Source organism: Neolamprologus brichardi, chromosome 7 (genome assembly GCF_056152115.1).
Source record: "Neolamprologus brichardi isolate AB-2024 chromosome 7, ASM5615211v1, whole genome shotgun sequence".
In the NCBI taxonomy this organism is placed as follows: domain Eukaryota; kingdom Metazoa; phylum Chordata; class Actinopteri; order Cichliformes; family Cichlidae; genus Neolamprologus; species Neolamprologus brichardi.
In genome coordinates, this window is record NC_142110.1 from 55,584,671 (window position 1) to 55,608,148 (window position 23,478).

The window sequence follows — 23,478 nt, forward strand, 5'->3', positions numbered from 1 at the left end:
GGGTAAGAGAAAAGACAGGGAGTTAAAAAAGAAGTGGACCATCCCACATCAAGATAGCATTTCACCTTTTACGTTATATTAAAGGGAAAGAAAGTATTTGTAGTAGATCGGGGGCAGAAATATAAAAATGAGATAATTCCTTTATATAAATAATAAATCTATTCATGTTAGTAAGGCTTTGATCTGGGACTACCCAGACCTTTCATGGGTGTGCATTGAAAGCCAAAATTGTGTAGAATAGCAGTAAGTAATCAATGATAATATATGTGGCGCTTATTTAGTCATAAGCATTGAGTATTTCTTCTTCAGTCACCTTTCTCACTCACTATGTGTTAATAGACCTCTCTGCATTAAATCATACCTGTTATTAATCTCTGGCTCTCTTCTACAGCATGTGTTTTATCCTGTCTTCTTTCTCTCTCCCCAACCAGTCGTGGCAGAAGGCTGCCCCTCCCCGAGTTTGATTCTGGAGGAGGTTTCTTCCTGTTGAAAGGGAGTTTTTCCTTCCAACAGCAGTTTCCTGGCAGTGATTATATATGTATTTATTATTGGTGTTATTTAGTTTGTATTAAGCTATTCTATCTAAAATACTATGATAAAATTAAATATATCATAATTATGCATGATAAACTTCATTTCCTGAGTTATGGCCAAAAACAAGTTCAGTGAGGTCACCTTCCCCTTTGGACTTTTATCCACCCAATTTTATTCTGTTTGTCTCTTGACTAAATTTACTGAAATATGTTCTCAAAGATGTGAACCTAAAACTAAATGTGTCCAGGAAGTTGCCAATATTATAAGGCTGTAACCTGAAACCTGAAGCTGGTGAGGTCATATCACATATATATATGTATTCACTCAGTCAGACCTCACAAACACTAATGTACGAGCTAGGATTAGTGTTTTAATCAAATATAAGCAGATGTCTCTATCATTTTAACATTGTTTTTCCTTTTAACAAGATGTCCACTGAAGCTTATCTTACCGACCACTTCAAGAGTCACTGACCTTCACAGAGAATCTGTGATAAAAATAAGTAATGAGTGCTACTGTGTAAGGTTTATTCTTTTAAGCATATCTGCAAGTGAGCACATATACACATCGTCTATTTATGCAGCGTGTGACAAGTTGGTGAAATGACTCATTCTTTCTATTCTTTCCCTCCTGTCTCCCACTGAGGGATGAGTCAGAATACAGGAGAAATCTGGGTGAATAATAAACCATCTTGCTCCCCCAAACATGAAATAAGGTTAGTACTCTCTTCTACATGTACTTCTGGTAATAAAGCCACACTAAGATAATGTAATAACTTTTTGTCTCAGAATCTTATTAAGTGACAAAAACTTTCATTTAGCACAAACACACTGAGAAAAATATCAGTGCCAAGCTAGTATTTTTATAGTTGTATTAGAAATGATAAAGCCAAATCACACACCATCCACATTTAAACATACAGATACATACTGGCACACAAACAGACAACTTTTCCCTAGAGTGGGAGAGATCCATCTAGCTTAACACACCTCCTACTCATCTATCCAAATACCTGGTGCCATGACAACCCACTGGCAATTCCTAAAGCAATGAGATTATGGCTAAAAGTGTCACACACCACTTAGTTTCTCTGCATATCAAATGTCATTAAAAGCACAAATCATGTGAAGGTTAGGATCATGAGATTAATTCTGTCAACACCCTAATACTTCTAAGTGTCATATAAATCTTAACTTAATTTATGAGCATCAATAAGATTATCCATGTCTACAAAGCTGACTTTACAGAAGCATTAATGTCTCCTGATAGCAATGTTAGATGACTTTTAGATGGTTCATTAGAGCGCTTCAAAATCGGAGTCTACGTGTAACTTCTTGTAACAAATTGCCTTACACAAAAAGTAAGGCAATTTGTTTTTGGTCATTTATTTCTTTTGTTTATTTTTTGCCAATATGAATTGTTACAACAAAGTAATAATTACCCAAACACCGATTTCAATATTTCAATATGGCTCAGATGCTGACTCAGCTATATGAGGTATGGGTGACAATGAATTAATCTACATGGCAAATCTATTCAATGTAATTCCATTTAGGCTACGTCCACACCTACACGGGTATTTTTGAAAACGGAGATTTTCCGTTTTTGTTATTTTTTTAAATTCCGTCCACATGTGAACGCAAAAACGAAGGAAAACGTTGCTAGGAACATGCCAAAGCAACAGGTGGCGATATATTCCTAACCGTGTAGAAATGTTGGCCAATCAGAACTCTAGAAGCCTGGGTGGGAAAGAGTAAACAAAGATGGCGCATAGACGCAGAACTGAGTCCTATGTATGGAGGGACAGAAACTGTGTTGTATATGGAGAGCATGAATGGCATGGGAGGAGCTGAAGAATGTCACATTAGCTATGTCCTTTATACTCGCTATGTCAGTGACATAAAGAACAGTAAAAACTCTCACACTGAGCTGAAATAAAACAAGTTAAAAACACACACAAAAATTGGTGAATTAAACAAATTGCAAAAAATTGCCTAACTTTACAAAAAAAATCATATGTTTTATCTAAAAAAAAAGTTAAGAAAGTAATGTTTGTCTATTGTTGTCTTAAAGATGAAGACATTTTATTATTTTATGTGTATAAATTATTGCCATGCTAACATTGCCATTAGCTCAAAGCACTACCACTAGCACAGCTATATACTCAATCCCGTTGCTTAACTAAAGTGCAATAAAAATCACTGTTTTTAAAAAATCTGAATCTTACTTCAAAATAATGAGTAAAACAAGATTAAAAACACTCCTGTTAAGTTGAATAATGAAAACTGGACCCTGGTCACTTAATTGAACAATCTGACTAAAAAATGGCCATAAAAAGTTCTTCTGGAATGGCAAACTGATATTTAACAGCTGCCTCTAATTGGCTCGGAATGGCCCAGTCAGTTTTCATACCCAACAGTGAAAGGTATATTGTATGCAGTAAAATTAATAGCCAGAGAACTAGACATACACTAAACACATTTTCTTTGCTAGGAGGACTTCGATAAAGTTCCTCGTTTTTCTTTTCTTTTTGTTTCATTTCATTTATTTATAGTATTATTCACATTAGTATATGCATAGCCAGAGCTGACAGGTGTGGAGGGGTAGGAGAAAAGTGAGAGAGAGTGAGTTGCAATTCTGCGCAAATTTGGATTTGGTTCTTCCTTCATAGACTAGAACAAAACACTACAAAGCTCTCCAAATGCATGCCCTTGTGCAGACAAAAGCTTCAGTCTGCACAAGGGCACCAAGCTCGGTGGCCTACTCTCCCCTTCACTTCTTGTTGTCTTCACTGAGCCAGTAGCAGTAGCAATCCAAGAAAATAAAGATATTAAAAACATATTAATAAAGTGGAACCCCGACTTACGAATACCCCATTTAACGAAAAATTCAAGTTACGAAGGCACTTAACGGCAAAATGCCCGCGTAACGAAATCCGCTGGCTCTGATTGGCTGAGCCCAGAATGCCTACAATGCCCACAATGCTTTCCGAATCATGTGACAACCCCCTTGGCTTTCGTATTTGCGCTTCGCTGTTCCACTTGAACGACGTATTGTTGTTGCAGTTAGCAATTAGCCTATAGCCTATAGCCTATCGTTCACTCAAAAGGCGCAATGGGTGCTTTGACTTACAAAAATTTTCGACTTACGAAAGACCCTCAGGAATGAATTAATTTCTTAAGTCGAAGTTCCACTGTACTTTAGGATAAGCCTTTTACTGATGATGTATTACTTTTACTTGGCAATTCACAAACCTCTCTTCTGAAGACTGTCACATTAACAGATGAATTGTCAGATCTATGTAGTAACTAATGCCATAATGCAAATGTCTAACCCTATTTTAACCCTATGCTGCAACCTTCTTTTTTAAAAAAATATTTGACTGACATTTGCCCTATATTGAATAGAGACAATAGAGATGGACAAGAAAGCAGGACTCAAACCCCTGCTGCTTTCTGGCAGCCATGTCATCGCCTGCTCACACGCTGAGCTAAGCTGCAACACAACTCCACCTCCTGAGAAATGTAGCTACATGTCAGGTCAACACATACCACAACAACTTGAGTGACGGGAAGATGTAGGGATAAAAGGAGTTTCTGGTTATGTCAATTAGGACATAGATTTCCCACAAAAGTCTATGTCAAGTTTTATAGATAAGGTCACATCTATATCAGACTACTCCATGGAATGGTGTTTGTTTCTTAATTGTTATTTTCAAAACACCTCCACCAGCCCACAGTCAGGTAACATTAGATATTTAGGTATACATCTCTGATTTCAGGTATTTCAGGTAGTCCCACTTCCATAGGTGTATAAAATCCAGTTCCTAGCCATGCAGTTTACTTTTACAAACATTTGTGAAAGAATTGATGGTTCTAAAGAGCTCACTAAATTTGAGTGTGGTACTCTAATAAGATGACACTATTGCAACAAGTTATCTCGTGATATTTCTATTAGATATTCTACAATCAACTGTAAGGAGAAGCACCTACAGCAACTCAGCCATGAAGTGGCAGACTACATAAACAGAGCTCCTGTAAACCCGACTGTTCAAAACTGACTCAATAACGGCATGGGCCCAAACCTCGTCTGGCATTAGCATGAGCACAAAAACTGCACGACCGGAGCTTCGTGGCATGGGTTTCCATGGCTGAGCAGCTCTTGTAATTGTTATTTGTAGTTGTCCATTACCTTTGTCCATATTGTGTAGCTATATTTAAGCTCAGTCTTGAGGTTTACATGTATTTTATTTGAGTTTCTCCATTTTGTGGTAACTCTTTTTCATGTTCCTCATTGATGGTAGGGTGATATCAGAAACAGTAATATTCTTACTCTGCAATGTAATTTTGTAAAAATGCAGACTTCTTTGAAGACTGAGGAAAACTCTTTGGACGTCAAAACCATTCAGTGAATAATATCAAAAGTGTAATATTTTTCTTAATATAACATCTTTTTCAAAGAAGAAAAACCTTACCAAGCCATCCAGCACCAGAGTTGGGAACACACATGTCTGTCTCAGCGCTGGGCAGGACAAAGCCCACTACAAACACCTCCACTCCATCTGACATGAGTGCCAGACCTAGAACAAAGAACAGCTGCCACTGGAATCTCCCATGGCCACACTCCTGCATGATCAACTCGTACTGCTGGGCGAGCTCTTCCTCATCTGCTTGTCTCTCATTTTCTAGTTCCTTGTGGCTCTTTAGGCTGTCAGACACTGGCTGGCCCAGAGCCACCTGACCATCCCGTGGCTTCCCATCATTGTATCCAGGCACTCCTTGGTACTCCCCCTCATAGATCTCATCTTCATCATCGTGACCCTCCGTGGCATCACTAGAGGCCCCGTCCTCTTCATTGGTTGCATTGTCGGCATAAAGACCATCTTGTTGAGTATAACTGTCGTAGTTGTTCTCTTCTTCATCCTCATTTTGGAAACGATTGTAGCTGCGCTGGGCTGAGTATTCATCAGAGGCTCGATCAACAGCTTTGCTGAAATTTTTGGCAGCTTGCCTTTTGGCTTCCTTAGCGATGTCCTTGGCACCTCTGACCAAGGAAGTCCTGTTGTTATGCGTTTCCTCCATCTTGGCACGAGGGTAACAAGCACTAAATTCAGCTTTAGTCCACTTTTATTCCACCAGATGCAATAAATATAAGCTACTTAGTTGTTTTTCTATCTTCTATTCCTAAATTAGCAAGATTTATGCTAATTTATTACCCCTGAAATACCACCCAACTGCCAGAAGACTAGCAATTAAGTAATGGTGTCTAATTCCATTGGATTGCAGTAACTAGACAGTGCTGAAGAGAAGACAGTTGATCTCAGACTGGGAAGATTCAAAGTCCAGTAACCACTCAGGAGAGGAAACCTGCAGGGACAGATGGAAAAAAGCAAGTTTAGCTTGATTAAAGACTGCCAGTCACAAATACCTGCCTGCAGTATTTCTTGGCACACTCCAAAAGAACATTTTTACACCGAGACAGCCACACTCCCCACTGATGTTGACAGAAAGCGCAGTCTACTAATGAGATGAAAATGATGTACCAGGAAGAAAAAGTCACAGAGGCAAAATTTTGCAGGTTTGAAGTTGTTAGCTGAAAGTAGCATTGATGATTTAAAGAAACTCTACATACCGTGACTCAGACATGTTCTGTTATGCTCATAAACATAGCTGTAATATAAATCTACTGGCATAAAATAAATATTAGTGAGTAGACTAGCTATGGATAAAATATAAAGTAAAAGTGTTACTGGCCAAATTTTCTAATATTCCTGAATACAAAATATCCCAAACCTACACTACTGTTGTACTCTCAGTCTGGCTGAAATATGCTCCTATTTATGGTTTGAACTACATAGCAAAAAAAAAAAAAAGCTATTTGTATGAGCCCATCAAGAAGCCAATGTCCAAGCAAGTGCACAAATAAGCAATACAGTAAGTATAATGGTGTGCTTGCTGTCAGAGTTTCATTTAATTACAACTCAGGTCCTTGAAGTATTTCTAGAGTATATTGTACCACTCAGTATTGTGCTTTGTACTCAGTTCTCAGACATGATCTGTTCACACATTATTAGTTTGTTGATGGCATGACAGCAGTAGTCTAAACATAATTAATGAGCAACCCATGAAGTATGATGTGTTGACATCAGTGGCTAGAAAACTCTAACTAGGTGTTTGTGGTCCCTGCACTTACACTAAATGACAAAGTACTGGGCCACATAAACATTACACCTGTAGGATTTGCTTGGCCATAGAAAGTATGTTGAAGTTTCCAGCACACAGCTGTTGTGCTGACGTTAATGCCAGAGGAAGTTTTGGAGTGAATCAGCTGTGTTGGTGAATTTATGCATGTCTCTGTGCTTGGTGACTTTACATGACCTGCTACTTCATGCCCATGTTGATGTAATTCCTAAATATTTCCAAGACATGTCACAAACTAACTTGTTGGAGTGGCAGCATCCCACAATCAAATTCGGTGAGCTTTTTGAAACCAAAGCCATGCAGTCTGCCTGTCTATAGATGCTTAATTTTATACATCTGAACTCAAAGCTTAAGAAATGTGGCTCAATATTTTTGCCCATATTGTGTATTTCAGAAAATGTGAAACAATTTATTAAATTTATATGCAGCATTGCTCAGACATCTCCAATTTGCATAAAAATGCTATGGCCCAAAGTTTGACTATATAAAATGACTGATGTGAAGTTTTATTCTCATATATTAAAGTTTAAAGTTTTTTATAGTTTTATAGTTTTTAAGATTTTTTTTCTTTTTTGAAAAATGGCCAGAGGCCAGATTGAAAGTGAATGAATATCTAAAAAAACTACTAAAGATAAAAGCCCAATTTTCACTGGTCACTCTTACCGTCAAAATAAATCAGGGTTTGTAACTTGGGACAGATATATAAAAAATATCTGATAATTGGCTTGTTAAAATATGAAAAAAAATGATTTGAGATGGAATGACTCCCTTGTGTGTCAGAATCTTGGCTACTAGCAGCAGGCCTTTTCCATCATGGATGTCATGGGTGGACTGAAATCTGGGGGAATTTGAACACCAGGTAATTGCCTTGGGCTCTTTGTGATGTTCCTCAAGCCATTTATGAGCAGATTTCGCAGTTTGCTGGTATGCACTGCCCTCCTTACAGAGGCCACTGTCTTTAAAGAGTATCACTGCCATATGGGTGTGGGCTTGATTTGCGACAATATTTCAGTGGGTGTGGATATGACAAAGTGGAATTTGGCACATCTACATTCATCCAGGAGCTCAAGGTTTCCACTGCAGAACACTGCACTGAAATGAGACTGTCAATTTCATTCACTGCACCTGTCAGTGGCTTTAATGCGGTGGCTGATTAATGTATATCTTGAGCAATATTGATACTTTCTTTGCATGGCGCTGTGATTTGATTGATCAAAAATTTATTTTTAAGCCTGTTTTGTTTTGTTGGCATTAACATGTTAGAATTATAATTTCACAATGAGTGCATATTGCATTTCAGCACCATGTCTGTTGCATTGTTTTCTGTTCTGTATGTCAGATTTGCTTTGTATTTAGTATATGTTTTTATACATGCAGTTTACATTTTTGTTAAGTCAGAATAAACTTTATTGTTCTGAAAAGATATCCATAACTATATGTATTTCTGTTATGCATTCAAAAACAATACATCATTGAAAATGTAGCTTTTGTCGCTCTGTTTTATGTCAAAGGTGATTCGTTTCTGGCTCATGTTTCTAGGCTGGGATTACATGTCAGCTAGTATGACTGACTCTCCTTAGGGGACTCTGTACTATGACACTGGTGGGGCATTTCAGAAGACCTGTCAACCCACAAGGCCAAGCCATATGAGCACCCAGCAGTCACTGTACCCGAACACTGCTGCAAGAGAAACACGAGAAAGCCTCTGGGCCATCACTTTCCATTCCAAAGCCACTTTAGCATCACTATATGCTATAGAGTCCACACTGAACAAATGGTCAAGCGGTGTTTGACAAGCCAGGTATGTGAGAAAGAAGGCTCGTCGACTGAGTTTGTTTAATGGTAAATAAATCCTCGATAAATCAAATACTGCTTTATTCTTCTTAACTTCAATGCTGGCCTTGAGAAAAAGAGCAGTCACTGGCATCTACTTAACAAAAATACTAGTAATTGCAAACAACCTGAAAGAGTAATTTATCTGGCTACACTCTTTTTATTTTATTAGAAGCATTAGAAGCAAATTGTAAGTACTTCCTTGTAGATTCTAGTATGCATATCAGTAAGACAATACAGTGCAGTCACACAGTAATGTGAAATGATTTTGTCTAAGAGCAGATGAAAACCTTAACACACTTCTGCATTTCTGTGTGAAGTCTCTTGGGTGGAAAGCATACAGTGATGTGTTAAGACTGGGTGAAGTACCCTATTGACCATGGCAAGTTGATGTATTGTGCTTCTACCACCTTTGCTCTGCAACATTAGATAAAGCATCAGTCGGACTCTGTCATTTGAACACAAGCGCCGGAGCTCCACAACGACGTGAAGCAGATTTTGGTGCAATGCAGCAGTCAAATGATGTGGCGAAAGTGCCCTAACTAACTTTGTGATGACACACCCCAACAATTCCCAAAGATACAACACTAATTCTGTGGCTAAAGGACAACTACATTATTTACACTGCTTCCATGTGTCCTACAGTAAAAAACAAACAAACAAACAAACAAAAAACCAGATGGATTACAACCTGAAGTGGAAAGTGAAAAATTCTACAAGGTTAGATGTTGGAATATCTAATCTATCTGATGAATCAGTCCTCACAGTTTCAGGCTCAGGTATGTTACTGTTTTGTGTAGACATGTGTTATGGCAAATATTACGTAGACCAGATGTGGACTCAATGTCCCAACATACCTATCACCTAGTTCATACTGAGTGCACCTTTGGCTGAGATGAGGCACCCAGACTCAGCCTGAGTCAACATAGTCATTCAAACCTATAGGTTGATAGTCGATTTGGTTTGGGCCAAACATCCATTACTCTCTGGATCAGCAATGTATTTTTAGTCTTTGGAGAGAACTTTTGTAAATGTAATTTGTCCCATTTGAGGTGGGAAGCAGGAAATTCCAAATTCACAGTCAGAAGTTTCAGCTAGAAGCCCCCATTAAGTTGGTCTTACCACCAAAACACTGTACTACCACTGCTATGTATTAGTAACTTGCTTAACACACCACATACAGAGCACTGGACAGGTTATATCTATAAACTTGCTGAAGCATTCTTTTTGAGCCCAAAAAAACAAATATTGCATTGTACTCTTGGTAATGCAAGCAAAACAAAACATTGGCTTTTTTTCTTACTATTATTATTGGAACACAGCGAACTCGGGCTTGATGTTGTTCTCAGCTCCAACATTTGACTTCTGAGGTAAAAGATGGTGGCAAGCTAAACTAATGTACCTAGCTACTGAAGTAGTAGATGCAGGGTGTATTTCAAAATAACAAAACTACTTTAGCCATAACTAGAAATATCTAAGGGCAGATCACAATGTGGTTTGAAACAGATTATGTAGATTATCTTGTCAAACCTTTGCATCCTGTTTAATAACTAAATAACTACATATTTAGTTATTTATATAAGAGCCCTATATAAATCAAACAAGATGCTATATAGTGAAGGACCTCATAGTAACACTCAGATTTACAGTATACATCAAACATTATTGGTCAACTATGACATTCTGTGCTTTTATAATGCACAAAAGAGCTTCCATTCAGCATACCGCTGTGAGTACAGAAGCACATTCCTCCTTCCAAACTTCACACTGCATTCCTCCTTCCAAACGTTAACCACACTGCTCCTCCAAACTGAGCACTTGATGCCTCTGACTAAAGGTCGAAATGTGTGATAAACCTCATGATATGCTCTGAGAGTTTCCGCACCAAATGGTCAAGAAGAAAATAGCCAATCAACTAACTGTCCAGCAATGCTCAGAGAACTTTTTATAAAAGAGGGAAATGGATAATTTTGTATAACAGACACCTGGGCCTGCGTGTACTCCCTGGTCTCCATGCTAATCTCTACTTTCCTTTCGCTCTGGCTCTCAATCTCTCTTCACCTCCTCCTTTTTTTCTCCCTCTCTTTCCCTCTTCCATCTCTCATCTCACTTATCCAAGTGCGCCAAGAATTTCAAAGTCATCATCTTAAAGGTAATGCAGAATATGAAAGATATGCCTCTTCTGTTGACATTTCATTATTCATGATAGGCTAACCGTTCTCCTCCTTATGCAAATGGCCATTAATGCTGACATTTAGAAGTCTTTCAATATAGTTTGGGCTACAAAGATAATTCTTCAAAGTCCGGTCCAAATGTCCAGTCTCTTTTTGAAGCAATCTTTAATCCATTTCCTCACATACACATATTGCTGATGTCAGAAATTACCCATGGTTATACAATAAGTCACCACACTTCAACCAACAACCTTGGCATTTCCTCCAATAAACAGCTAATATCGCTTATAGCCACTTCTATTTTCCTTCTGATGGCGACTCCCCATGCCTTCTGCTGTGACGCAGTTATTGGGGTTATTATTACAACAACTCTCATGTTGTGATTTTAGCAATCAGCAAAATTCCTGCAAGTTCTGAATCAGCAGTCCGCGGAGGGTGAAGAAATGATTTCCTTGCAGTCGAGCTGTCATGGCCCGCTGACGCCATCCAGCAACATTCATTAATCACTGGCAAACACACACGAAAACACTAGATGCCTGCAAGCACACACAGGTCCACTTATGAGGTGCTTGCTATGAGACTCAGTAAGACATATTCTTATGACACAAGGTAAAAGGAAGAAGAGATTTTCAGCAGTATATTATTCAATTTGAAACTATAATTCATTGTTGATAATATCAAAATCAGCAACATTTTGCTGAGCATAAGATCCAGTGAGTGCATGCGACATGCTGGTTGACAATATGTGAGTGTAAGCGGTATGTGCAAAGCCCTACAGGCTCTCTACGGTGCCCACAGATGGCTGCAGTGAACATTTGTTCATGCACATCATGTGAATAAAATTGCATGCCAAGCTCTGCAGATGCTTCACAAGAGAAGTTTAAATTTTGACAGAAATACTTCAGAATCTCTCATGTGGTTCCACATGTAGACATGCAACATGAGTACTTTTATAGTGGTACGATGGGTAGGTAAAGTAAGCCTTGAATTTGGATTTGCTGCCTGTAGGAAACAGAGAGTAAAAAATTTAAAGCACTGATCAGAGTTGGTAATTCTCCCGAATATTATTAAAATTAGCAGGAGAAAAATGTAACAAGAGAATGTGCTTTCTATAGAAGACTGTTCTATTTTCTACACTCAGTAACATTTTCCTGACTCACTGAGACATCTAAAAACGACATACTTTACCAGCATTAACAGTACTGTAACTGTATTGCATAAAAGGTGTATGAAGCTTAGCAAAGCCTGAAGGAAACCTCACAACTGTCACCAACGCAAAAAAAGAAGAAGGTATAAAACGTTTCGATCCCTATTGATCTCAGAAAATTATGAAACATTATGCCATGTTCTAGCACACCTCTTATCTATGTGTACATTTAACACCTGGTTGTTTTCTTATAGAACGTTAGAGGGATATCTCTCCGCTGTAGTTTTCCCTAAAATTGACACAAAAGATGCAGTGTGATCAAACCACTGCATAGCAAATTTTAGAGGCCACAATTGAGTATTTGCCACAGAACACAGAGGGAGTGGAAATAACTAAAAACTTACAAGCAAACCCCACTTGACTCCTTTGATCAGAATCCCAAAAGGCCAGTTGACAGTTGTGAAGGTTTACTGACTGCTGGAGCTTGGCCAGCTGCTGTAGAGGTCCCTCTGTAGAAGTTTGAATCGTGTGTGTCTGTTGTCATGATCAGTGCAATGCTCAGTTGAACTTTCTGTATTTTTAGGCTTTGTCAACATGTCAGAATCCACCCCTTTATATTTGTTTGTCTCTCTCCTTATGCTGCTCAAAAAGGGGACACTGGAACATCCTTTAACTTTTTAGTGGGATTTTTTTAATCCAGCCGTCAGTGGATGGATGATGACTGCTGTTGCATCATTTTGTTCTCAGCAAATTGCACAGTGCCTCTCAGAAAAAAATTCCAACTTAAATATTCACTTTCAACAAGCCAGTGAAGTTCAAAGCAACGGGTGTGAGTGTGTTTGTTCAGCTCAGCTTCTGAATAAAGTCAGATCTCTATAGTCACTCCAGTTCTTCCTGGTATCTTGCTGTTGTACCTTCTTGTCCTATATGAAACAAATTAATTGTCCTATACGTGACACATTAATTAGGGCAGGGATACTAGAAAACATTTGGTCAGGTGGAAACATTTTAACTCATTATGATTTCAATTAACGTCCACACAGTAAAACGATGAGCTGCTGAAGCATTAGACATGAAGGTGGCTTCACATCACTGATCTCAGCAAATGAATGAACACTGAATCCAGTTAAAAGAGGACATAGTCATAAAGCGCTACTAAATAATTGAGGGAGAAATTCTTCACTTATGTCCACATATGAATCGCTTGATGTTACCTGCCCTGCTCTCTACAGGCTGGTGACCGCCTGACAGATTGTATCCTGACTTTCTGCCCCCACCATCTGTGAGACGTGTGCCGCAGACATGCTAGCCAAACCCTCCTTTGTGCGTACTGTCCTCAAACAGAGATGAAAATTGAGATTAACAAAGAAGTGAAAACGACTAATGTGAATAGATGAATGGATGTTTTCATTGCCATCTCGCGTGCTAAACCAAACACGGAGGCACACGGGCCTAAGGCAAACATCAATTTACTGACTTGGGTGTTTGACAAATATCTATTCAAATAGAACATTTATCCGGTCAAGAGAACTGCCTCGAAGCGAACACCTGGTCACAATTTCCAGAAGGATGAATGGGGAAGTTTGGGAAAGCTTTATGCAAAACTCATCTGTCACTTTCCTCTTTGTTCCACTTGCAGCGTTTTTACTACTGCGGCTTCTACGCGGCGGCGCCACCGGGTGAGTATAGCGCAGAGCACGAGCGGGAAGGAACATCAATCACCGCGCGGCCCTCTGACGCAAGTGGCGTCCCATAATTAGATTTCGGGCAGTCCTTTCAATGCTCCCTTGCGAGACGACGTCGCACTACGCTGTACAGTTAGATTGCTCTCCTCACACCGCATCGAGCACTGACTCCTGATTAATGGATGAACCTATCTCCCCCCCTCCCCTCGTCCTCTCTCTCTCTGTGCGCATCTTACTGCAGATTTCACTCCGGCTGCTCGTGCGGAGGGGGAAGCTCGGGGTTGCCTCGCCGTGCGTGCACCGACTCGCTTTTTCTATGACCAATGATCGCGTCAGGATGGTAGCACCCGCTACCCCATCACCCTTTCCATGGACACACACACACATAGCAAAAAGTCGCAGCGTTGCTCCACGATGAAAAAAGACTAGACATAAAAAGATATTTAAAAATAATAATAATAATCAATAAAACTTTGGCAGCGGGCAAAAGCTGACACACGCCTCAGAATCTGCTCTGATCATCAAGAAAATGAGGAGCTACTCTGATCAAACACAGTTCTGTGGTGTGGATTTCTAATTCTAAGCACAGCTTAAGATGCTCGCGCTGGGCGACTTCGAAAGTTGCCCAACTTTCCCGTCAATCATGAGCGCGGAGCATTTTATTTTTTCTACTGAATTTTTTTAAGCATCAGGTGAATACGAAATTTCCTCTTACCGTTGCATTTAATGACAGTTATCCAGACTAAAGCGTGGGTGATGGAGGAGATGAACTTATAGTTGCTGATATTCAGTGAGACAAATGAATAAATGCTTACAATTTCTAGTGCATCGAACCGAACTCGAAGACTCTGAAGTGTCCGTTCCTTTGCGTCTCTACACGGCCACGGAGGTAGTGAGCAACGAGCCTAGATTAATTCTTTCTTTCTTTTTTCTTTTTTCTATTTTTTTTCTCCTCTTGTCTTCTTCGATGCAGCGGTTTCTCTGCTGCAGTCCAAGAAAGCCCAGGGATGCTGATGGGAGGTAGGAAGCGTGAGTGAGTGTATGTGTGTGTCTGTGATGGGGAGCGAGGGGGAGAGGGAGGGTGCAGGAGCAATAGGCAGACTGAGATCAATAGTGGCTTTGCATCCTACGGACAATAGTGAGCCTTTCCGTATAATAGTCCACGGTACGTATCCGGCGAAGGTTCCGTGACGTGCTACAATCACAAGCTGCTGGGTTTAGACGTAAGATGAGAGTAAGGGAGGGCTGAAATTTGGCTCCCGGGGAGAAGTTTGAAAAGAAGCTGCTGGTTAAAGCTGCAACTTCACTAAAAAAAAAAACAGTTGTGCAGTGCCTAAATCCTCTGAAGTGCTAATGTACAAAAGCAGCTTCTGTTAAGACTGCAAAATACACCCCAGGTTTCTTTTTTTCATGACTTGACCTGTAAAATGTGAGAAAATTATGAGTATACTCTCACCAGCCACTTCATTAGTTATACCTTGATAGTTAGTATTGGTTTTGGCTACATAACTGCCTTAATTCCTGATAGTTTTTGGTCCTTTCTGACATGACTTTGTGAAGCCTCCAGGTCTCATCTCCCTCCACCGATTTTTATTTATTTATTTAGTTTATTGGACTGATGTCTGGAAACAGCACCAAAGAATAATGTTTCCACCTCCGTGCTTAACCGTGGGGTTGGTATTTTTTAGCTCATACTCACCATTTCTCTTTCTCCAAAAGGGTGGCTTAAGTTGATGCCAAAAAGCTTGATTTCGGTTTCATCTGACCAAAATAACTTCGCTAAATAATTTAGAAGTTCACTGACAAACAGGCGCTTCAGTCCATCACAGCATTGTTTTACAGAAGGTGTTCTTAGTGTTTGTGGTCCCAGCTGCCTTAAGATCATTACCAAGCTCCTCTTGTGTCCTTTTAGTCTGATCGACCACCTTTCTCATGATCATCCTCACCCCAAACATGAGCTAAACATGAGCTAAACATGAGAGGTTTTAGGACAAAGTTTGTGTTTTGCATTGTTTAAGCAGGAGGTATGTTGTATCAACAGAAAAGGTTAACTTGGTTATCATTTTGCAGAAAAAAAAGAGACCGCTACAAATAAAAACATAAGAGGTTTGTGGACAAAGTTTGTGTTCTACATTCTTTAAGCACCGGTTCGAGCACCGTTTAAGCACTGGCACTGATTCAAAAGTACTGGTTTGGCACCGGCATCAGATAAAACCTAAACGATACCCATCCCTACACAAGACCATCTTTTTGATCTTGCCATGGTGATGGAGGCTTGATTGTGAAAATAACTTCATCCACAACACAAGGTTAGTGTTTAATATGTTGCTGCATGGCTTTAATTACTTGTCTTAGGTCCATACTGACATTTTACTCACCCATGGAGGTATTCCTTTTTGAGGTGCCTCGGAAAGCACCTTTACCAGCACTTGACCTGAGGCTAGTTTTTCCTGCACTAGATCAGTCATTATGTTAACAGAGATAGCCTAAGGTGAACAAATGAAGCTACTTTCTACCATGGGTGTCTGAGATTACACTGGAGCCATCAATACCACTGACTTAACAGTATTTTGTTTCTTATTAAAAGCATTACAGTCAGCTATGAAATCACCTGGCTTTTTACCATAAAAACAGATCATTCAGAGTTCCCACTGCTAGCATTCAGAGCTTTTATAATTGACCTTGAAGAAACAGAACCTTTCTGGCTAATTTTAGAATACAGTACGAGAGAAAACATAGCTTTTAGTTTCATGTTTGTCACTGAGAGCTACTTTATCAACCGCCACAGGAACATAATTTCTAAATTCCTCAGTAAGAATTCAAATGGCTGTTTTAACAGCCTTGTCGGGGTGTTCTTTTCCTGGACACATAGCAACAATGATGTTCAAGCATATTTAGGCCATTCTAAAGGTGTTGCTACACACTCAAAATGGGAAAGTATCTTTCCACATCCTTTTCAAAAAAATCTTGTGAACACATGGACAGATCTTCTGGAGCCTGAACCTTTGTTTGTTCTATCTTGCTATTAAATCACATAAAAGACTACCTCAATTTCACCTTCTCAACAGACTGACTATTTATATTCATATCTAATTTTTCCTATGAGAACTAGACCAGTTTCAGTGTGGCATTGCTCTGCAAAGCCACAAGCTGTACTTTGGTTCAGCAAAAAAATATATTCTGTTGTTAAAGTTTCATAGAACTTCTCAATTTTTGCCGATATAAAACAGGTTACTACAACAAAATTTACAACTTCCTGTTGAGGCAACACAAACCACCTCTCCTTTGATAAGCTTTTAACACATCCACAGAGACACCAAAGCACACAAACACAGAACTGGTTTTTTGAAGTGAAGTTACCAACATATACCTGCACAAAGCCAAGAGTAAGCAACCAAAGATAGTTAGCACCCATAGCAGTTACTCAAGACTGTTTTATACCACAGAGTTTATATATGATTAGGACCATTGCTACCTTGATACTAGCAAATAAAATTCAAAGACTAAACACTAATTATCTTACAACACTAAAGTACACTACACTACACTTATATTGATGAACATTAAGCTTCTCCTGCAAACAGAATGTGTTAGGCTAATCATGTTAGAATACCTGGGTCGTTGACACAGAGTTTTGAAGTTTTGCATGATTATTTAACTTTGATTTTGTCATTATTTATCTTATATTTTTTCTAGTCTTTTTGGTTCAATGTTAGAGTTTTTAGTCTTCTGGTTTCTGTCTGTGTTCCATAGTTGCTCCGTCTGCCCCTGTCTGCTCGTCAAGTCTGTGTCTCTGTGTTATGTTTCCTGTTTTACTTTGAAAGTCTGTGTCTCATGTCAGTGTTTCTAGTTTGCTTCCCTTGTCTTGTTAGGCCTGATTTGTCCCAGGTGTGTTTCCCTCCTGTCCCCCATTCCCTGTTTGCTCCCTCTGAGTATTTAAACCCTGTGTTTTTCTTGGTCTATGTTGTGATTTGCATCATACCTCACTGTATGTTCCAACTGTCTGCCTTAGTTTATTTATATTCTTCAGTTTAGTTAGTTTTCCTTGTGTCCAGTATTAAAACTGCATTTTGAGTTCACCTTTTTTGCCTCCGTTAGTCTGCACTTTTGGGCTCAGCATTCCTACCTGCACAGAGTACATGACATGTGGTATTTTTTATATCACAGTTTCATGTATAGAGTTTTCTCATCAGGGTAAATCAATAAGCAAATGCGTTTGACAACACGGTAAAGATGTTGGTTGTTTCCTGTCTTATCTTAGATGTAATAGAAGAATATTGGATTTCAGCATAACATCTATTCATTCCAGCAAAAGTTGTTTTGTCTCTTCCTTTTTTGCTTCTATATTTCACAGCTGACTGCACTTTTTGATTACTATGTTTTTTTTCTTTCAAATCATTAAAGACATTACTTTTAAATGATTTATCATATAAGTTCTTTATTTTTTTAAATGTGTATTTAAATAAATGTTGGTGTTTCTTGGGTGAATAATTTAGAGTAATCAATAACTTTTGCAGTTCAAATGGTTAATGAAGAAGATGTGTTTATGGCTGCAAGGATTTGTTTGTTTGTTTGTTTGTTTGTTTGTTTGTTTGTTTGTTTGAGGGAGCTGGCTCTTGGCTACATTAGCCCCAGCATAAAGCAGAAGAGCCATTTTGAAGTAATAATAATCCAAGTCACAGATTTAAGACAGTCAATAACTTCTTATATTTTTAGTTTATTCGTTGTTTGTTTTTTTGTTTTTTTGTATTACAGAGACAGTAACAAAGGCATATGTGTAAGGGAATAGGAAAAGGGAAATAAATAATTAATATGAGCTAAAATAAGATAATTTGTCTGCTTGACTTTCCATTACTTTACATTTTAATCACACTGTGTGCTTGTCTATATGTGCTTGCACAGCTTTTTTGTATGTCTACACTCAGTATTATATGACATACATATCCAGGAATTACATATATCTTTATTCCATCTGATGCACATGAAGAACCCAACGCCTCTGACTGGCTTGTTGGTTGGATTTAGCCATAAGGACTAGTGACTGGACCAGTGTATGACTATCAGGATAAACCAAGCAGAAGAGACGGTGGGTCACAACTTGGCAATGCAATGAAAAAGAAATATTCTCTGCTGCCTACCCATACTTTTGGTTTACTTTAAATAACAGCATGAATGTATGCATTTTTATTTGATTATCAGTGTGTACTTTGACAAACAATCTAGGTAAATCAATGCTGTTAGCCACCCAGTTGTCTTCCTTAACTAAAACATCAAAATATATTGAAAGCGCATTTTAAGGGCTGGACTTCATAAATTATAAAAATATAAATTACCAACATATGCCAGGTGTTGACATTATAGGACTAATAAAATTTCCTATTGTTTTTAATCTTATAATTGTGACATACCCATGGTTATACTGTGATTTTCAAATCAGGTCTACAAAGAGAAAGCTTATAAAAGGAAAAAAAATGGTCCACAGACTTGCATGGTGAGAGAATGGTCCAATTTTCATATACTGTGAGCAAAATATGCAACAAATGTCTGGAGGAACTTGATTGAACTTAATGAAAGAGCAGTCTTATGTGTCACTGTTTATAACACTGGACACTTATTCTTTCCTGGATGGTCTACCTAAAACAAAAATATTCATGGTTTGAGTTCAGAGCATACCCATTTCTTCAGAAAGTGCCACTCCTCCTCTGTCTGCACTCAGCGTCTTTATATCTGTTCCTTTTAAAAGGTGTCAGTGACTCATGATTCTCCAAAAAATGTTGGAGGGTAAAAGAGTTCAATGCAAAAGTCTGGGCAGAGAAAATAAGCAATCCCCAAAAACTCATCCTATTCTGCACGGCTAGAGAAGGGCCATTATGAACTTCAGTGAATGAGCACTCCTCTCCTCAGCTTTTAGAAATAACCATTATGGTAGAAATCTCATTGAGCAAGGAAGAAGCTTGGAAGGACATCCCTGTTAGTCAAATAAAAATGCAGATGCATTTGCATTTCTATCCAGCAGCTGTTGTTTAATGTAAGGGTTGAAATGAATAAAATAAAACAAAATCTAATATCAAGACACATACACGCATACACACAACACCTGTCACCTGTAGTAACATCATGAGCTCTGTTCAGAAATGTAGGTATATAAAGTCATACATTTTACCATGATTATCATCTCACCTTTTCTCTTATGTTCCCTTTTTCTTTTCATGAACGTCACCAAGTCATTGATCAATCAAAAACAATGCTAATATGCAGGGTGAGAGGTGAGTGGGTGGAAACAGTGAATGGAGAAATAGTAAGAGGACAGATGAATAGATTTCTGTCCTGTGTGCCACTGCATGCATAATAAACTGATTGTAATACCAACCATGACTCCTTTCAAGTGCTCTACTATGGCTTTACCATCAATGATTTAACTTTCTGACTGAGGCCTGTAGAGGCTGAAATGTAGCTGTTAGCCTTTTAGCAGTTTCCTTGAGCATTGCACAGTCATGCACTGCATGTTCTCTCCAGCAAATTGCCAAAACATCTGCCTTTATAAAGGCTTCTTCATACACTTGCTCATAATCAGTTAGTCAAGTGCATTTGCTTAGCTCTTAACTTCTTTTTAGTTTTTCAAAGGACTGCATAAAATCCCCTGAAAGCTTCTTTTTTGACATGACTGTATTTCTTATTTAGATCTAGAGATGGTAAATGGCCTGTATTTATATAGCACTTTACTTAGTCCCTAAGGACCCCAAAGCGCTTGACACTACAGATAAGATATAAAGGTGTCTGAAGTCTAAGAACATAGCTTCACTAAGCTAGTATTAGTTCTAGGATTCCAGAGAGTCACTAGGAGCCAGCGAATGGGCAGATCTTAATGCCCAAGTCAACAATTTCCTTGTGTGACCAAGCACACAACAGCTGGATGGTCACAGAACAGTCCCATGCCACCAAATATAAAGTACTGGTAGAATAACAAGATTGCAGATGTGGGCAGCAAGTCTGTGTAAAACTACATTCTCCTTCAAGAAAATCAGATTAACCACCTCCAGTTCACATATAAATGTAGCTTAGTTAATATATGTATAAATTCAAAAGTCTTACAGGGCTCTCACAGATTCATATGACATGAGTTATTTGTAAAACTTGACAAAATTATAAGTCAGAGCTTCTATATAGCAAATTTGGTGAAAGATGCCAAGAATCATCCAATTTGGGCATTATTTGAGTGCCCAGAAAGAAATCTATGAAGCTGCATTATTAAAATTAAAATCGGGTGTCCTTGGTCTTTTTGGATCATACACCACATTGCAGACTCATTTTTCATCATATCAACTTCAACTCATACTTATGACCTGTTCACTCTGTCAGCCCAAGAGTCTGTGCAATGTAATCTTGTAATTAGCTGCTTCAGCGTTAAAAGAAATGAATCCAGAGACAATTTTGAGAGGATCAAACAAGCAGCATCACAATGTCAACATGCTGTGTCACTTGAGTACTCAGTGCTAATGGCTCAAACCAAACTGGTCTTGAAACTCTGAATTCCACACACCTTAGTGTACCTTTCAGCTTGGCAATATCTTCTTGATAAAACAGGCATCCATGTACCAGCCAAAGTACAGTACACAAACCACCACGTTGGTGTTGGTCACATTTTACTATGATGGCAGATAGACAGACGCATAATATGACAACTATACTAGCTGCACTGTAAGCATGCATTAAAAAGTGTGTTTGTGTGCATTCACATGCGTCTGTATGGCAGCACAACCACAATGGTTTAGTGAAATACTGTAAACTCTCATTTATATAGGGCTTAATATATGCAAATAAGTGTTCTCAAAGGCTCTTCTGAATGCACTTCACTTTTTTGCAATCTTCTCCAAAACTCTCAATATTACACCCTTGGGCTGTACACTTCGATAATACACTGCAAAATTGTTCTGAGTAATTTAGTTGGATGTGTGATATGGAGTTTAATTGATTTCTAATTATACGCCCTGGTGGGTGCATAATTTTATAGGTAAAAAAACAAAGCAGGTTGTTAGCAAGGTCTACTTTAGAATGCGTCAGGATGCACTGCTTTGTATTCCGTGTAATTACACACTCCACTCATAATCCTGCTCTTACTTAACACATACACACCTCTGAAAAATGTATTTTGAGAGGTAGATAATTGCTTGGTTTTGCTTTAACTTCCAAACTACTGAATAAGTACTTCGAAACAAGACCAATTGATTCATGAAAACTAATAATTGTGTGGCAGTTTGGAATTAACATGACTAAAATTTGTTGAAAATTATAAATTTTAAAAGTTTTGATTATGATTTTGTCAGGGGTTGCGGAGTGGAGGCGAGGAAGAAGGAACCCAAACGCAGGACTCGCAGGTAGGTGAAGCTGGGTGATTTATTGTCGATGGAGTGAACACACAGAACAGAGGAAGGACATGGCTGGCTGGCTGGACGACTGACTGAATGAATGAAGGACGGACTGACTGACTGGCTGACCGAACACAGGCGGAAACAACAACATAACCTCAATGACACGACAAAGAACGAGTAGAAACAGAAGACTTAAATACACAGACTGATGAGGATGATAATGAGAGACCGGTGAGTACACAGCTGAACATAATCTGGCTAATGGCACGAGACGAGCTGACACAGGAACAAACAGGAAGTGAAACAGGCAGTGGCAAAATAAACTGAACACGAACAAAACTGAAAGCACTGGGTCGATGACCCAGGAACCCTGACAGATTTTAAGATTAGAATTAAAACATTAATTTTAACAGAACTTATTACTGATTTCAAACCTGATAAAAAGCAGTGTCAGATCATTTCTAGCACCCAATGAGAGTGAATGGAGAATTCCCTTCCGCTAAAAATTCCAAGAATTTGGCCACCATCTAAAAACTTGGTTTAATTTTGGAATTTTCAACACACAGCTTTTGTTGTTTGAGTTATTTCTGACTTTTTTCCCCATCTTCTCATCAAGCAGCATCAAAAGCTCAAGGTATCGCTGAGGGATATTAAGGAACAGGAGGAAGGGCCTGTGGAATAATAGGTTAAAACAAGGTTAATTACATTTCTTAACACACAGGGGTAAAGTGCTGAAGACAAGGAGGTGACTGAAAGACTGTGAGATGAAGGGAATAAGCTCAAAGTGGTAGAAAGGAGGGGTTAAGAGGCATTTTTAATGTTGTGAATCCCACCAGGATTTACTCTATGTCTGAAAAAAAATTGGCCTCTTCTTAATAAATTACTGGAAATATATGCATTTCGTGATGTTCCCAGCAACAGCAGTGTCAGATGTCTTTTGTCAGTTGTTAAACAGATAATCATATAAATGCAGTCAGTGAGGCAGATAAAATGCTATTTTTGATACCTATTCATTTTGCCTAACCTGCAAAGTTCCATGACAACAGCCTGATTTACCTTGGCCCTGTGATCTTTTGTGCGTCACATGGTCAAGCCCCAAGGAGAGCAGATACTTTTGTCTACAAACCTTCTGCAAATGCCAAAGTGTCAAGTCCCTTTGCCCCTTGGAGGAAAACAAATGACGCACGCATTCATATTGAGGCAGGAGAGTTTGATATTTTATTTATTTATTTATGTTAGCTTCATAGATGATCTTATTTGAACAAATTCACATTATGTTTTGTCTCATGTGTGTATTACCTGGTCCTTTAATGCAGATTTTTCGAACAAACTTCACAGCAGTATTTATCCATTATGACACTTGGCTGTGTTGTTATATTGGAGATTGATTGTATAGAGGAACTGAAAACTTAGAAGCACAAGGCGACATGAATCTGATGATGATGATGCTGAAAAATGCTTTGGGGCTCCACCTTCATCTCTTCTTTCATGTCTTCCCATCACAGGAACAAATGGAAGACCAGTGATTATCAAAGA

General features: G+C 38.7%; 1 protein-coding gene across 2 annotated transcripts in view; it reads right to left on the reverse strand.

Moving 5' to 3' along the window:
* LOC102786917 (synaptic vesicle glycoprotein 2C-like) overlaps positions 1-14,749 on the reverse strand; it is a 56,291-nt gene extending 41,542 nt beyond the window's left edge. The window contains exons 1-2 of one of the 2 annotated variants that reach the window (XM_006804748.3): positions 14,389-14,749; positions 5,009-5,900 (exon numbers count right to left, since the gene is read on the reverse strand). In XM_006804748.3, coding sequence (XP_006804811.1) covers positions 5,009-5,615 — 607 coding nt within the window. In that variant the 5' untranslated portion in view covers positions 5,616-5,900; positions 14,389-14,749. Of the gene's footprint in view, positions 1-5,008; positions 5,901-14,288 lie in introns of both variants that reach the window. The other variant, XM_035913875.2, reaches the window with a different exon arrangement.
* Between the last annotated feature and the right edge of the window lie 8,729 nt (positions 14,750-23,478).